General features: G+C 35.6%; 1 protein-coding gene across 2 annotated transcripts in view; it reads left to right on the top strand.

Annotated features, from left to right (window-relative positions):
* nlgn3a (neuroligin 3a) overlaps positions 1 to 18096 on the top strand; it is a 479471-nt gene that overhangs the window by 308442 nt on the left and 152933 nt on the right. The window contains exons 4-5 of one of the 2 annotated variants that reach the window (XM_056472175.1): positions 2224 to 2283; positions 11639 to 11788. In XM_056472175.1, coding sequence (XP_056328150.1) covers positions 2224 to 2283; positions 11639 to 11788 — 210 coding nt within the window. The remainder of the gene's footprint in view (positions 1 to 2223; positions 2284 to 11638; positions 11789 to 18096) is intronic. The other variant, XM_056472174.1, reaches the window with a different exon arrangement.

Below are 18096 nucleotides of genomic sequence, written 5' to 3'. Positions count from 1 at the left end.
TTTGAAAAGGTTCCACCCATGTGACAGCTTTTGTACATTTATTTCTGAGAATTTTCTTACTTTCATTGACTCCATTCCAATCGTTTATTCAGTTGGCCCATTTTCTTACACTCATAAAAGTTTAGGCTGCTAGGCAGGACCTCTAATTTTATTATGAAATATCGACCCTAAAAGAAAAGAAACTACAGTTTCACTGAATAAGTTTGTGATACTGTTTGTGAATTTTCATTGAAACTATGGTTTCAGAAAATGCCAGATTGTTTGTCTTTGTTGGTAACTATGAAGTTTGTGACTATAACTGACTATTCTGTTGGATAAAATAATGTCCTATTATAAACTTCTTGATGTTACACTTGGAAATTCTTTATTACAGTTCAATAAAAAAAAAAAAAAAAACATTTTTGACTGTCATTTCATAGAAATAATTAGCCCAATCTCTCGCCACAAGTTTATATTTAATTTACTATTAAATTGAAATATATTTCTAGAATTTACACATTATAAAATATTATGACAAACTCATAGGAATATGAGATAATGTGACACAGAAAAGTCAAACACATCCTCAGAAGAATTTCAAACCAACAGTAAAGTGAATACTATTGTACTGTTGTAAGTCAACATTTCACCAATAGGTCCCTTGCCACATTGTGACCTTTCCGATATGTAAATCTGGGCTCAATCTATCGTCACTTTGACCCTCTTCTTCTGCTCCTCATAATGGGATGCACTTTACATTCAGAGAGCTCTTTTCACTGACGCATAGGTCAAAGAAGCTTTATTAGCTCATGGAAAAAACAGAAGCACATGGAGACAGCCTACCAGATGGGCAGTTATTCTCTAAGGCTAATATCAGTATAATATAAAGCGCTATAATGTAGAATAGAGCTGTGAAATGTGTCTGTCTCCTCAACTCAGAGATCAGTATAATAGTTTTTAGTAATAATATGTAAAGTTTTTTTTAAAACACATTCAAATGTGATTCCTAACCATATTCATTAGATGTGCATGCAATTATTAAAATCCAACACCGTTATATTTCGTATTAGTCCTACCTCTGGTGCTGAATTACAGTAATCAATTTAATGCGGACAAAATGTTAAATATTCATTGCCTGTGCATAAGAAATGATAGCAAATACAGAACTCACTAATTAACTACTGTAATCATTCCTGGATGTTATTGATGGTTAATAAATCTAGGAATTTTGATTTGAGGTATTACAAAATTAGATTTTCTCTAACATTCCTTTATTGTCTGTCCTGCATTGGTGCAAAACAAAATAGATTGTTAACACTCTCAATAAAAAATAATAGAATTTATGGGAACTGCAACATTATGCTGTTAATTCCAGATGCACTATAAAGAACATTTGAAGTGACAGAGCTTACTTGCCTCAGGTATCACAGCTGCCACCTCTCTCAGAAAGTTCATTAATTCAACTTAAGCAAACAGTGTAATGCTACACACCTAGTAGACTGCAATACACATGTAAAACAAGTCTTTCCATGTATTTCATATAACAGTATATCACTATAACAATAAATATTTACTTTCTGGGACCAATAAAACATGCGAATCAATAAATGTTCGGATTTTCTGTAATTGCACAGACACTGTTTATGACATTGGGGTGTTGTGGTGCTAAAACCGTAGCATTCACTTTAAAACTGTGGCATTTTCTGAAAAGCAAAGTCAAATCTGTTTTCAGACATTTTAAATCAGAAAGGCTGCTAATGAAGTTTCCTCTATCATTAAACTGTCTAGCTTGTCATGATAATGAGTTGTATTTATTTTAGTCTGTTAAGCTGTCATTTATATCAACAAAACACTGCAGCACTCATTGCATTGTACAATTTGTGTTTTGTTTTTAATGTATATGATTACATGATTTGTAATATTAAGAACAAACTTAATAAGAGGGTGGAAAATAACTCATGATAACTTTCAAACTTTGCTAATAATGTCAATTTAACCAAATGCCAAATCAAATTTTTACCTCTTATTAGGTTGTGTTCTAATAAAAGCCGCATTATGTGAACTTAATTGTGTGTATTTAAACAATCATGTTCTATATTTAAGTGATTTGTATTATTGTTTTTTTATGTAAGTTAATATATACTGTATTTGTATTTATTTATTTATTTATTTGTATTTGACATAATGATCATACTATTTTGAATTATTTTGTGCTTCTCTGTATTTTTCCTGCTTTGCTAACAGGAACCCATTCCAAAAAACAGGGCGAGGATTTATCCGATAACGACGGTGATGAAGATGAAGGTATTCTCTTTGGTGACGAAAGACAATTGCATGTCTTGGAATTTTTTTGTTATTTTCTCTTTTTTGCCTTCTGTATTTGTACTGTTTCCTGTACTTTGAATGCAGCCCTCCCTTTGCACCACTTTATCTCCTCTCATGGTCTAAAGAGCCAACTAAGTTCTTGTTTCTTGAATACTTCAGTGCTTAGCATGTCAGGGAGATTTTCTTTGAGAGTGCGGGTGTAGGTGCACTGAGGCTTTGTATTTTTTTTTTTTTTCTGTTGGATATGGTGTATAAGAGGCTACAGATGCATATTTTTGTAATTAACACAGTGGATTTTACTTCATAACCAAACATAGGACCAAAATAATATTTTTGGCAATAGCGAAAAATTGCGTTGGTCTAAAAAAAAAAAGATACTGTCCCATGAAGATATTAGGCTAATTTTACACAGTAAATATATTAAAACGTGCTTGACCTGCACGTAATATAATGCCAATTTTATCACTGATACATGACACCTAATTCCATTTAGTGTCATTAAGTACATTTTTGCAATAGTACTGTGTAGACATAGATTCAAGGCCCTAATACAGTGTAGACATCTTTTCATGTAGTGTTTTTATTATAGTCTCAACATTTGAATAGTGCATATATTGTACAATTTCCTACCATGCAGGAATAGCATTTAGCAACATGGAGGTATCTGTACATATGAGGCAAACACACATATGGAATGTCACTATATTTTATTTATTTATTTATTTAAACAAGCGAATGGATTTAGATGAGGGAAGAGAGGCTGACAAGTTGTGGTAAGAGGATTAGCAATGAGGAGAAACAAGCATGCGCACAAGAGAAGTTGCCAATCAGCAAGAGCATTGTTCAATTTCAGTATTTATCTTGGGATATTCTGGGCTCTGGGTGGATATCTGGCAAGATTAGAATAGGGGAAAGTATTCTTCCTTGGTTATTGCAAACAGCTTAAACCTCAAAACCTTAGAATTTTAAATCCTGTTGTTGTTCCTTTATGCCCCTAAACTGACAATATATTTTGGAGGTGAGGGACATGTTCAGGCAGTCATGGTCTAGTTGTGTACCCCTACTGTGCCTTTGTTGGTTTTAACCAAATACTGCTCTCAGTTTTTGACAGACTGTCCACATTTATCATGTTTGGGTGCTTCAACAAAGCAGGGGCAATGGCTTTACATTTTCCATTCAACTGATGTATGTTAAAGCAGTGTCTAAGGCTGAAATGGAAATTGAAGCAACTCATGTTTGAAGCAACTCAGTCAGAGGTATTAACTGCAGTGTTAATCGATATACTTTCTTCAATAACAGTAAGGCAGAGGCCTTGTTATGTGCATGTTCTAGCCCTCCACATGTAGGGAAGCTTCCCTTGGGAGAATTTGGACTTCCACTCCAAAGCGGTTGCATTACCTTTGCAATTGGCTGGTTCAGACAATCCAATTTCTGACTTGTGCAAATGTGGCGGCCCTCCGTGAAAAATCCACTAGGCTCTAGTAACCAAGCAGCATGTCCTTCCAGAGGCTTTTCCGCTTGGTATGGAGGTTGGGTTTATGGCCATAGCTGTCTCAGTGGGATGTGGATTCTGCTCTGGATTGAGATGTAGTTCACTGAGGTGTCCGTGTTCTAGCCGAAGGCATGTTTTTGCATGAGGTGCCAATTACCCTGCATCAATGGCCTGCCTATTTTTCCTTAACTCTGAATGGCCCAGGGGTATGGCATCAACAGTAACAATAAGGAACACAGCTTGGGATGGAACATTAAAATAAAACATGAATCCAAAGCAGCCAAAAATGATGGATGGATGAGTTGACCTAGATTAGGATGTTGTGGTTGGTAAGTAGTTGAGCCCTCATTTAAAGCATTTCAGTTATCTTGTCGGAAGTTATCAAAGGCATGAGTGCTACAGATTAGTTTTGACACTTGAACAGCACCAGAATTAAATTCCGTGTGAGCCAACTATGTCAGTATGCCCCGTTTGTCTAACAAGGCGTGCGAGTCAAAGCAAAAATACTCAAGCACAAAATCTCGAATTGAACTGTCACTACATATCTGCGAAAGATAACAATAGTATGCATGACACATTGTGCACCTTACAACCTCTACTTTACTCTAGCTACATACAATAATATCATTGTGAATCTAGGCCATGCTTCCTTGGCAAACAGTTTTAGACGACATCACCACACACTTAACCCTTCACCGGGTCAGCCAGGAGCCTTAGGCACAAATTAAGGCAACTGTGTGAATATATTCAGGTCTTTCTCTTTCTTCCCACTCTGACTGAATACCAGTTCATACAGTATGCTTCTTGGAATAAATGTGAGCAAGCAAGTCACTTTGTTAGTATCTAGACATCTGTGTCATAAAACAGCATCTTTATACCATAATGAACGGATGTGGCTTGCTATAAGTAAAAAGTGTTGTGGGTTTGCCAGTGAGTGTACTTTTAAATCCCACCTGAAACTAAAGAAAATAAGACCAATTTCTAAGCAATTTAATGTGCTTTGATTTAGGATTTAGGATTTTTTTAAATTGTTATTTCTAACCTTGTGTACTGTATAGGACAGATACACCGTGACCTCGGATTCAGCCCAGACGTCTGTCTTTACCACTGAAATAGAATGGGCTAATATGATATAATGTAACTAGCAAGCTGCTGGCATCATTTCTCAGCTGGTGGCCCCTATTTCAGCTACAGTATCAGGCTTGGCACAAACAGATTGCTATGCCTATCAGTCTATAGAGAATCACTGGCAATTAGTAGCAACCTCAGGTGTTACTAAAGCTATAACAACTCCAATCCAGTTTGCAATGAGGTACGCTGATATATTATGTGGGTGTATATTTAAGCACAGGGAACAAATTCATAATATAGAGCATGGCAGTAGTGATATATTGTGCTCCCTGCCCACAGAAAGACACACCTTGTCTGCTGTCATTTTGTTACCACTGCTGACAAATAGATGCACATAGCCATTGCTTGGCTCATGTATCCATGTGCTGTAATTGGGCAAAAATAAAAAAGAGAAAAATGTGTTCAGGCCAGCTCCAGCTGCTGAAGGGTTAGGATGGATTTCACTTTACAAACAGACTGAAACGGTTAAATATAGGGCTGCATTATGTTAAATATTACAGTATGATATTTTGTTGTTCTGACATATCACTAGATGACTTTAATCATAGTTGGAAATAATTTGTTATTTTAGAAAAGTTGGGCAGATTTTTTAGGTAACTCATTTGCATAAAATATAATAAAAATGAAACTGCAATAAAATACACAGAGCAATATATATATATATACATATATATGTATATTTTTTTATTTTTCAAAGAGAAAGAAAATAATTCCAGCCAATATTAGCATCTTTTTGAAAATGGATCAAGCAAAAATAAAAGTATTTGTGGAATTATATGATGAATAATAATTATTTGGAGGATGCTTGAAATTTTGCAAGCAAATTACTTTGCAATTAATCCAAAAATCCCGTGTTTAAAAATGGTAGTGCCTGCTCAACCATAATCTCCTATCATTACTTTGTTTTATAATGGCTATCGCCATTTCTGGCATGGAAAACCTTTGATTTTTCAGCTTTCAACTTAAAACAACCAGTGTTGAGGAAAGTTATTTTTAATATATTACAATCTTGTGCAACATTAAAAACGTAACTAAATGAGTTACTTAGTTATTTTTAAGGAAATAAGTTATTTTTTGTTTATTTGTTTTTTTGATTAAGATAGTAAGTTTGATTGAAGCAATATATTAACATTGTATATATTACTTTTAAAAGTAACTTTTCCCAAATTGTAAGAAAAATTCTGGTAAATATATCTTTATGAAAACAAATTATACAATCTTGTTTGTTTATCAGATTTCAAAGATAATAAATAAAGAATTAATTTGCAATAGATGCTATGAATAAAAATGTTGTGTAGCACTTTGTAGGCAAGTAGAATATTTATTTATTTATGTATTTATTGTCAGTGGCATCATCAGTTTCATTCAATACACCTGAAAAGAGAGGGAACGATTGAAGTAAATGTTTCTATTAATCTATTAAACAAGAGGTGAACAAAGGATTCTGCATTTTGAGAAAACAAAACTCAAATTTGTAAATATGCCCTTTCCTTAGCATCAGTCTAGGCCAGTGCTTCTCAAACTGTGGTACGCGTTCCACTAGTGGTACGTGAGCTTCCTTCTAGTGGTTCGCAGTGAAATAAATTAACACACTTTTAACCCTTTGATGCAAATTATACTGATGTGTAATCAAAACGGTTACTGGCTGTTCCACGAAGCATACAATCACATCAATGTGCTTAGAATGCTTACTTTAGTTTATCGCGTCATCAGATACATGCTAGAGAAGCGCTTTTGCAGACCAGTGCTGTTGTGTTGGCATTTCAGTTACTGCAACCTCAGGAATCTCCCCATGCTGCATCATTGGTAAAATAATTATCATCTATATTTATAATATAATAATAATTATAGCCAATATTTATGAGGTCCAAGCAATATTTCCAGGTTTTGATGAGTAGGTTACTATTTGTTATTGCTTTACATTTGAGTACAGCAGTTTTCTGTTTACTCTCAGAACAGTAGCCTACTGTTTTTAAATAACTTTTAAAAGTACATTTTAAATGTTGACTTTTTATCCCTATAAGCACTGTACAGTGTTAATGTTCAAACTATTTCTAATGTTAAAGTGGCTGACAGTAATAAATATTAATAATAGGAATTAATCTGCATCGTCATTATGGTGGTCCTTGCAGAGACAATTCTTTTCTGAGGTGGTACATGATGAAAAAGTTTGAGAACCACTGGTCTAGGGAAGTATTTTCAAATGAGTTTGCATCATGCAGGTATGTTTAGTGCTTTCGGTTAGTAACTTGTGCAAGTGTTTTTGAAGACTCTCTTTGATGGTTTGACTATTAAAATTATGTCTCATTCTATTTAACTTGGCCCAATATGTTAATAAAATGTACATTATTAAGAAAAAATAGCACTTAATGTATAACATATACGTAATATAATATAATTATAATATTATAATTATAATATATTGTAATATAATATACTTAATGTAAGATATTTTTTAACAAGTGCAATGGTACTGATAAAACTACTCTAACAATATATGATGTACTGCAGCAGTACACTTTTGGGTGGACTGCAAAACTCTTATAAAACCTTAGCAACCCCATAGCAATGTTTTAACAAGATTAATATTAGTGAGATATCCAAGATATAAATGTATTGGAAAACATCTTATTTATAGCCTACATTTATTTGTATAAATTGTGCTTTAGACAGTGCGTAAAGACTGAATTTATTCAATTCAATTCAATTCACCTTTATTTGTATAGCGCTTTTACAAAGTAGATTGTGTCAAAGCAGCTTCACATAAAAGGTCATAGTAAATAGGAACAGTGTAGTTCAGTTTGTAGTGTTTAAGTTCAGTTCAGTTTAGCTCAGTTCAGTGTGGTTTAAAAATCACTACTGAGAGTCCAAACACTGAAGAGCAAATCCAACGATGCGCAGCTCTACAGATCCCAAATCATGCAAGCCAGTGGGGACAGAGGAGAGGGAAAAAACTTCACTAATTGGCGAAGTGAAGAAAAAAAACCTTGAGAGAAACCAGATTCAGTTGGGCACGACCATTTTAATTTCTCCGCTGGCCAAACATCATGTGCAGAGCTGCAGTCTCAGCGGCGGAGGCTGGAAGCTGACCTTAGCGAAGACATGTCTGTCCATGGAGCGTCACAGGAATCAGTCTCATGTTCTTCACTCCTCCATGACCACCACAGTAGCTGCTCAGGATACGGCCTGGTCCAGGATATGGAAACCTTGGGATCATCTCATCGTTGATCTTGGATCAAATCAGTGACTCTGCATAGTCTGAGGGCCTCGGGAAGAGTATCCCCAGGTGGAAATGGAGAATAAACAGAATAATTAGCGTAGCTGCTGTTCATAGTGTATATAAACAAGATGCAGAAACCTGTGTGGAAACCCGCTAAGTGGTGCACTGAGTGTATGCGTTACTAAACAGATAGGTCTTTAATCTAGTTTTGAATTGGGAGAGTGTGTCTGAGCCTTGGACATTATCAGGAAGGCTATTGCTGAGTTTAGGAGCTATAAATGAGAAGGCTCGACCTCCTTTACTCGACTTTTCTATTCTAGGTACTACCAGAAGCCCTGAGTTTTGAAATCTTAAAGAGTGAGTTGGATTGTAGCGAGACAAAAGGTTGGTTAGATAAACAGGAGCTAGATTATTTAAAGCTTTATATGTAAGAAGCAATACTTTAAATTCAATATGAAACTTAACAGGCAGACAGTGTAAGGAGGATAAAATTGGGGTGATGTGATCAAATTTTGTTGATCTGGTAAGAACTCTGGCAGCTGCATTTTGTACTAGTTGAAGTTTATTAATAGAGGATGCTGGGCAGCCAGCAAACAGAGCGTTACAGTAGTCCAGCCTAGAAGTCATAAAAGCATGGACTAGGTTTTTTGCATCTGAGATGGATAGCATACTTCGTAACTTAGCGATATTTCTCAGATGAAAGAAGGCAGTTTTTGTGACATGGGATATATGATTTTCAAAAGTTAAAATGCTGTCTAATATGACACCCAGATCTTTTATAGTAGAGATAACGCTAACTTTGTATCCCTCCATTTGTAGGTCGAGTTGTGAGATCTGCTGTGTACAGGATTTTATATATTTATATATTTCGTATTTTCATGTTCAAGTCATGCAGACATTTTTCTTTCCATAATAGCTACAGAAATGTTCTCTCTGACCTGTAAATGTCAATCTGCAATATTTATGTAATCTGTGGTCAGCTCAATGGTGGTGGGGTCTAAAGTCAAAACCTTGGCTCGGGAGCTCATACAGTGTTCACAATAAGAATGTTTGACAGTTTCCATGTTTAACAGCATCAGTACTAGTCTATGCCACTTATCAGTGCTCATGCTGTCCAGTTTCTATAGAGTGACAAGCCTTTGAGAGGTAGCCTGTTGAGAATTTTGAGAGGTTCACAGGTAGTTTGACGTGTCTTCCTTCTGAGCACTTTGTTGAGCAATGCGGCCCATTTCTGATATCCGCTGTAATGTAAAACTCTAATAGATACTGTATGTAAAAGATTTTGTGAGGATGCTTGTTTGACCTATTGTGTGGTCAGATGTGTTCTTTTATTTATGAGGAAGCTAATGTATTTACCTTCTTTCATTCATCTGGAGATGATTGATTGAGGTTATATAAAGGAATAGACCCGTGCCGCCTCACTGCATTTGAGGATGAAACATACCTTATGCAATTTATGTGGGTCTGTATGTGTGTGTCATAGTGAATGAGTCATGTTTTCTACACTCTTTGTTGTTATTGAAAATCAGCTAAAACAACACTATTTTTGAGGTTTTTTGGTACAAATTTATTGTTTTATGTTCAATCAACTTAAATTTGTAAAAATTTATGAGGTAAGCTAGTTTCTTCGTTTTTTCCAAATGTTTTCAACACAAATCAACTGTGTGGAACCTAGCATTTTTTTACAGTGTAGTCACTGTATAGTCACAGTGTAGTCAACTGTATTCAATAAGCTGACATTTTGTCTAATTTTCTAGAGTTTTACCCCTCCTGTTTAAGGTCACTTTTATCCTGTTTATTCAAATAGTGTGTTTGTGAAATGCTTGTGTTTTTGTATTGCATTTAATCAATGTTTCTCTTCTTTTTCCTCAGGGATTTTTAAATCTGATTAATGTGATCAAGATGTCTTTGAATGGATAACTTGATTTTTGACTTTATCAGAATATTCGGTAGACATGAGATCAGTTAGCGTGATTATGATTTATGTCACATTACTCTGGCATGGTGTGAATCAACAAAAGAGGTTACTGATAACATTGACATGGATAACTTTATATTGCTTTTTTTAATTGCTATTTTTCTTTCTGTGTCTCATCCTGTACATCCTTTGTGCACTAAATCTTGTGCATTTTTCTCTCTTCTTCTCACTCCATACATTATCTTTCTTTTGTACGATAAGTGTCAACAGAGAATTGTCATTTCAAACTGCATTATCATGCTTCTCTCAGATACCAGATAAACCTCTAAACATAACTGTAATTGTTTAAACTGGCAGATCTGAATAGAAAAATTGTATATTCTTCATTTCTGGCTATTTACATCAGATCAGGAGCGTAACGTGTGAATGCGCTTTTAAAGCAGGCTGTGATACAGCACTGCATCTTTAAACGGGGTGGGGGGAGGTTTAATGCGAATGGGGGCAAATGCATTTGAGTGGTGTTTGCGATTAGCCGTTCTCAAAGATTCTGAATTTTGATCTGCTGTATCCATGGCAACGCTCAATACAATACAGCATTTTGAGCCTAAGCCCAGCAGTCTTCAGCTCTCAATGCTTGTGTCTCTTTCATCTGTAGAGATAATTTTCTCAGCCTGTTTTTCTTTTTCTTTTATATAATGTGAGTAACAAAAATCACAAACTCATATTTATTGACTTATTGATTAGTGTCTATATAAAATAAATGACAGAAACGTGGATGTATTCTAAATGAATGGCTTAGCCAAAAAGAAAGAGATTGTAATATCTTGCTACAGCTGAATTTTTTACCCAGCAAAGGGAAAATGAGCTTTGTTTTCTGTATTATGAAAGGAAACAATGATGCTGCATAAATGCTTTCATAGTATTTATATTTCTGTCATAGTAGTTGTGCCATTTGTTGCAGATCTTTTTGGTAAACAGTACTATTGCATTTATTTTAATTAAATACAATTAATTAAATCTGTGTTTTAATTAAATGATTCGTTTTAATTAAACGCACTTAACATAAAAATGTGTCGCTGTACTTTTTTTTGCCTATTTAGAGGTTTGGAGCATAAAACAAAATAAAATGTTGTCTAAGATTATGTTACATCTCACAAAACCAAAACTATATGAATGTCACTTTATTCAGCCTGCTTACCTATTAGATGAGGAATTTTGGCCCCTAAGTTGTTGCCCATTTTAAACCTTTCTGAGGCTGTAAGCCGGTTCAGTGAAGTCTAACAAGGCCATTAAATTTGAGATGATCTCATCATTTAGGCCACTAAAGCTTGTTAGAGCCGCCTGCAATAGCCGGTTAGGTTCTGACCTCCCATATGGCTTCATCTGTTCATATCTGTTTTGCACATACTGTTCATTACAAGAGACAAATGACTCGGCTGATATGAGAGGCATCTCAAAGTGTAATTGAGTTGGTGACTGGTATCTGGGAGGACTGTTAGATGCATTGCTGTGTTGAATCTTGCTCTGTTGGGATAGTGGGGGAGAGAGAGTTTAATGGTGGCCACTCTTGCAGACATACGAGATACTGGAGCCAAGCCTGTGATGGTGTACATACATGGAGGATCGTACATGGAAGGCACTGGGAACATGATTGACGGAAGTGTGCTGGCTAGCTATGGGAATGTCATCGTCATTACACTCAACTTTCGAGTCGGCGTTTTAGGTAAGTACTTTTCTTTTTTTTAACCTGGCCAAATTGGAAATCAACACAGGGTCATTGAAAAAAATAGTGTCTGCCTACTTTTTTGTCAAACCACAAAAATGTACTACAACATACAACAGCAGTTCCAGGTATGAGGCAGAATGACATCAACAGCTTTTGCTCCATTTCACTCTAATGATATTAACAGGGACAGATTATCAAATAAATTAAATAAAAATTAACTGCGTAAATTAACTGCATAATGGTATTTCTGATTTGTAATTAAATTTAGTTTGCCTCACCTGTCTATCTTCATATGTACATTAAGTAAGATATTTCCTAAGAAACATATTTCAGATTTGCAAAAAAATATATAGACAGCGGACTGTTGATTTGTTATTTGAAACATGCAAAGAAACTTTCCTGGGGCAAGATATTGTACATTTTGCAAAAAAATAATTTAGACTGAGACATGTGTTTTCAATGGCTCTGGGTTGTGGTAAATATCTACTAACTAATCATATGTTTTCTAATTGCCAGTTGATATTTCTTCATAATAAAAAGTTCTGTATTTTGATTTATCTTAAATAATAAGTTGTTAAATTCTATTTGCTGGATTCGTAAAAGTAAAACAGTGATGCAGAAATGCATAGGTTTTTAAAGAGATCCTGAATTAAGGAACACAGTTCACAGCAATATAAAGCAAAGTTCGCCTCACAGCAAAAAGGTTGCTGGTTCGAGTCCCGGCTGGGCCAGGAGGCGTTTCTATGTGGAGTTTGCATGTTCTCTGTGTGTTTGCGTGGGTTTCCTCTGGGTGCTCTGGTTTCCCCCACAATCCAGAGACATGTGGTATAGGTGAATTGAATAAACTAAATTGGCTTTAGTGTATGAGTCCGTGTGTAAATGAGGGTGTATATCTGTTTCCCAGTGCTGGGTTGCAGCTGGAAGGGCATCTGCTGTGTAAAACATATGCTGGAATAGTTGACAGTACATTCCGCTGTGGTGACCTCTGAAACAGGCTAAGCTGTAGGAGAATGAATAAATGAATGAATGAATGAATAATAATAATAAGAAGAAGAAGAAAAAGAAGAAGAAGAGTATAGTAATAATAATAACAATAAAAATATTAATAATAGTAACTCTTTGTAATTTTACAGCTTAAAGGTATGAGAAACAAAATATACTGTATACAATATTCCACATTTGCAGATATTCTTAGTTTTGTGTGCTCCATGAACAATGGCTATATCTAGGTTACAGAAGATTGTTGTATTCGTGTATTTATGCAAGGGTGTACCTTATTTGCGAATCACATACAAAGCACTTTAAAATGGAAAAAGCACTCTAGATGTGAGTTTAGCCTGGAAATTTGCAACACAATGAGCAAGATCTCCACACAGTCTTTATTATGAAGTCTGTTTAATAAGTCTCGCTGGAGTTTTATCATCTCACTGCAGCATTTCCACCTGTCCTGTGGTTGTGATAATTATTGCTTCTAAGTGTGGACCCTGTCTCTCCAGGGGCCCTATTTGGAGACTTTCACATGTGAACTCCACACCATGTAGATGGCTGAGAACTCATTACTGGTTTAATATTTAATTACAAATGCCAGATCACCAGCGACTCTTTCCTGCTGTTGGAGTCCTGTGGATGGTGCGTCTGACTGTTTGTGACTGATGGTATATGTGAACATTGTGGCATTCAGATTTGATCAGACATTGAGAATAGCCAAAGACAATTTGTTTATAGAAATCCTGTCTTTTTGAGCATTGATTGGTGTGCGTGTGTGTGTGTGCAGACCAGGCTTGCTGGGACCCTTTAATGGCATGTAATGGTATCTTGTATCACTGCTCTTTACAAATATAATTACTCACTGGCTCTCCAGAGCATGTCAAAATCCATTTCCTGTGGGGAAGACTTAATTACTGTTTCCAGATGCATTAAATATTGACAATAGCCACCCCTGTTTTCAAAACCCATCGACCTTTACCCTGTATCAGAGCATTTGACAGATGTGATTTAGAAAATCTGGAAAAAATAAATACTTTACAACACGGGTACATTTGTTAACATCAGTTAGATAGCATGATCATGCTATGACCAATTAGTTAGCACTAGATTAGATTAGTTTGATTGAATGTTTGATTCAATTCTTCCTGACTTAAATCTGCATTAGACAATTCATATTTTAATGAATCATCAACATCATGGTTGTGCTTGTAGATTAAATATCCATATTCAACAAACATATGCATTAATTCTGTGTAATTAAAAAAGATGGCACAAGAAATATGATTTTTTTTATCTTATATGACTAGCAGGCTGAGCTATGCATATCAAATTTGAAAATTAACCATCTGTGCTCTTTGTTCATCAAAAATTTGCTATTGGTCTATTGTTGCAGAATAGGTTTCATCTATGTGAAATCCTTTGCATTCAAAAAAAAAAAAAAAAAACGCTGCGTGTTCAGCAGTGATATGAGATAATATTTCACATGACTTTCTCAAGGGCTGTACCAAAATCCCCTGACAAATATATTTTTCATCTAGGTCAAGAGTTGAGATGCATTTCTTTTAAAGAGGAAAATGCTAAAGCTAAAATGTTCAGGTGTTTCTCAGAAAATAGTGCAATTTGTGCATGAACAAGTCAGGATTTTTTTAAACCAGTTTGTTTTGATTAGTTATTGCTGGCCTTAGTTATACGCAACATCATAAGACGTTAATATTAGGATAGATTTAGGTCGCCAGCATCTAAGGACAATGTTGTTTTGATGTCCAATAATGATGGGAAACAATGTTGATATTTAGTTGATTTTAGGTTGTGTTGGAAAGTGACCAAAATATAACGTTAATCTAACATCTTAAACCAATGTCATATTGATGTCAAACACAGATGTTTATTCATCAGGTATGGCAACCAAAATCCAATGTCTAATAGACGTCATATTGGTAATGTCCACACAACATCAAGCTGTAACATCATTAGATGTTGAAAATTTTGTTGTTTTTAGGTTAAATGCAATCAAAATGCAATGTCTGTCCGACATTGGATATTGAGGTCGGACTGAGGTTGAGTTCTGACATCAACCCCATTTTCATTTCCGAGCAAAATGCAACGTTCCACAACATTGGATTACAATGTCAATCTGATGTCATGTTGACGCCCTGTGCCTGCTGGGAGGGCCTTAACAAGTGTGCCATGCTCCTGCTTTTGAGTGATGCTTCCGGCCGTTAGATCGCCTCCTGGGGGCTGGCTGCAGTACAAGTCATAAAGCCCGCCTCCTCCGTGTTAATGAGTGAGACTTGAGCCCAAATAAAAAAAATTTATTACACTTGCAATAAAATTTCCCGAAAGATGGTTTTGGTCAATTAAGGCACTGGTTATCAAGCTGATAGAGGTGCAGATCTTCATTTTTGTAAAGAGTTTGTTTTAGGCAGTAATGTAATGCTATAAAAACGGGGCGTGTCATTGTGATTGACAGTTATGATTGACAACTTCTCTAAGCAGACCGGGAGGAGACTGAAGTGTTATTATCCGATTTCTGTGTTGTTTTACCATGACAAAATGAGTTCAGCAGTAAACTATACTTTCTGACCTACAGGATGGGATGGATCACTGTTTACTCAGTAAAGTGAGGGCTTTATTGGGCTTTATTATTAGTTTGCTGATACACACCTAGCCATGACGGGGAAAATACAGGTGATCGCTATCTAGCAATTCTTTTTATGGGTCTGGAATAATAATAAGGAAGACAAAACTAATGTTAGCTGATTTCCACAGTGATCTCCTGTAACGTTATTTGATTTAAAGGACGTCTCTGACATTTTGAGTTTCGGCATGTTATCGAGTTAATCTACTGAATTTGCTGTTATAAAATATTAATGTTCTAGAAGCAGAATCTTATATAATAAATAGAACTGTAAAAGTTATATATTATATCCATCATTTACCATTGGCTTTTTATTTGAAAACTCCTACTAAACATTAAAATGAAAATAAATTCTTATTTGCCAGATATAATTAAGGCATCAAATAATCCAAATGAAAACGGAGGCAAACCATTATAAACAATATACAAGCGATGTTGCAGCAGCTGATAGGCCTAAATCATATAGACATCAGTTGATGTATTAATACTGCGAAGTTTATTGTACAAATAATAAGGATAATTTTATATAGTGCAGGAATGGGATGTGTAAATATCCTGTTGATATTTAGAAATCTTGCTGTGTTTATCTTTTAAACACTCAATTTTTCCCTTATGGCAAATAGCTGTCCATGGTGTGTATATTTTGGATCCTGTTGATTGCTAATTAAAAATAAAAACCTTTCAAAAATGTATGTGTTGTTTATATGTTATTGTTCATATTTTACAAGAGTTAGTTCTTCCCCTGTGAAGATAATAAATTCCAACAACCCGTTAAAAGAGAAATATTTTTTGTGCTCATAGCTGAGTCTAACTTAGGCTAGAGTGTATGAAAGATCAATTATTTCTGCAGTCCAATATCTATTGTTTTTATTAAGTTATTAAAACAGCTTACATCACACAGTTTTTAAATTGTATATTATTACGTGTTTTTAAATGAAAGTGCTTATATCTATATTAGCGAGCCTTTGTTATAGTGTAGATATGGGCGGTCAAATGAGAAGTTCGAGGGGCATGGTTAATTTGACACACAATCGTTGTTTGGAAGCTTGACTCCGCGGCTCCGCCTCTGGCTCCATCTGGTAGTCCCTTCTGCGCATAACCAGGCTCTAATTTCAGCAGTGTTTTGTGACAGTCTGTGCTCGTCATGAGGCATTTTGCCTTAAAAGCGTTCAATAGGAAAAGGCGCTTTTGCGTCGTCCATATTTTTTAGTGGGGGTTAACCACCACCCAAATGTTTGGATTAGTGGACAATAAAAAAAACCTTACAGACACAAAAGTGATCACCGATAGTTATTTTGCTCTCCCAATTATTAAACATTAAAAGACCAGCTTGAACGAATCATGTAAATGGAATCATATTAATATTATAAAATAACAATCAAAGGCACTATATTTTGAAATATTGCACATGAAATATTGACTATTATTGTCAAAAAAAAATATTTTAAAGTAATGTAATGTGTAATGTAATGTGTTTATTTATATAGCGCATTTATCTTGTATGGTCATACACCAAAAGTGCAATCATGTGCTTCACAATCATGAGAGGGCTCTCTCCACACCACCACCAGTGTGCAGCATCCACTTGTACTGTATGTTGCAATGACAGCCACAGGACAATGGCACCAGTGTGCTCACCACACACCAGCTATAGTGAGTGATACAGCCAATTCAGTAGATGGGGATGATTGGGAGGCCATGATGATTAATGGCCGAGAATGAATTTGGCCAGGACACCAGGTTTACACCCCTACTCTTTACTAGAAGCGCCATGGGATTTTTTTTTATGACCACAGAAAGTCAGGACCTCGGTTTATCGTCTCATCCGAAAGACGGTGCCCACTGACAGTATAGTGTCCACTTCACTTTACTGGAGAATTAAGACTCACACAGACTGCAGGTTGAGCGCCCCCTGCTGGGCTCACTAACACTACTTCCACCAGCAACCTAGTTTTTCCCATGTGGTCTCTCATCCAGGTACTGACCAGGCTCAGCCCTGTTTAGCTTCAGTGAGTAACCGGTCTTGGGCTGCAGGGTAATATGGCTATGGCAAAGTCTCTATAAGTCATTCTATTTGTGCCTTTTTTGTCATTTTGATCAATTTACTGCATGCAAACATATTAATTTCAACAAATATCTGACCCCAAATGTATCACCAATGTTGCTGTAATGTGAGCTAGAACTACAGTACAGAGAATAATATTGTGAAATATCATCACTGTGTAAAATAACTGCTATTTTAAAATTTTATTATTTAACTTACATAATGCAATTTATGTTTTGTATAAATACAAAGTTTTAAAAAACAAAGAATTACATTAATTCATTCATTTTCCTTTGGCTTAGTTCTTTTATTCTTCAAAAGTCGCCACAGCAGAATGAACCGCCAACTTATCCAGCATATGTTTTAAACAGTGCATGTCCTTCCAGCTGCAACCCAGTACCCATGCACTCTTTCATTCACACACATACACTATGGTCAATTTTGTTTACCCAATTCACCTATACCGCATGTCTTTGGACTGTGGTGGAAATCGAAGCACCCGGAGGAAACCCATGCAAACATGGGAAGAACATACAAACTCCACATAGAAATGCCAGCTCACCCAGCCTTGACTCGAACTAGCGACCTTCTTGCTGTGAGATGATAGGTCTAACCACTGAGCCACCATGCCATCCA

The sequence above is a fragment of the Danio aesculapii genome, chromosome 14 (genome assembly GCF_903798145.1).
Source record: "Danio aesculapii chromosome 14, fDanAes4.1, whole genome shotgun sequence".
Classification (NCBI taxonomy): Eukaryota; Metazoa; Chordata; class Actinopteri; order Cypriniformes; family Danionidae; genus Danio; species Danio aesculapii.
This window is presented reverse-complemented; position numbering and strand designations above follow the sequence as displayed.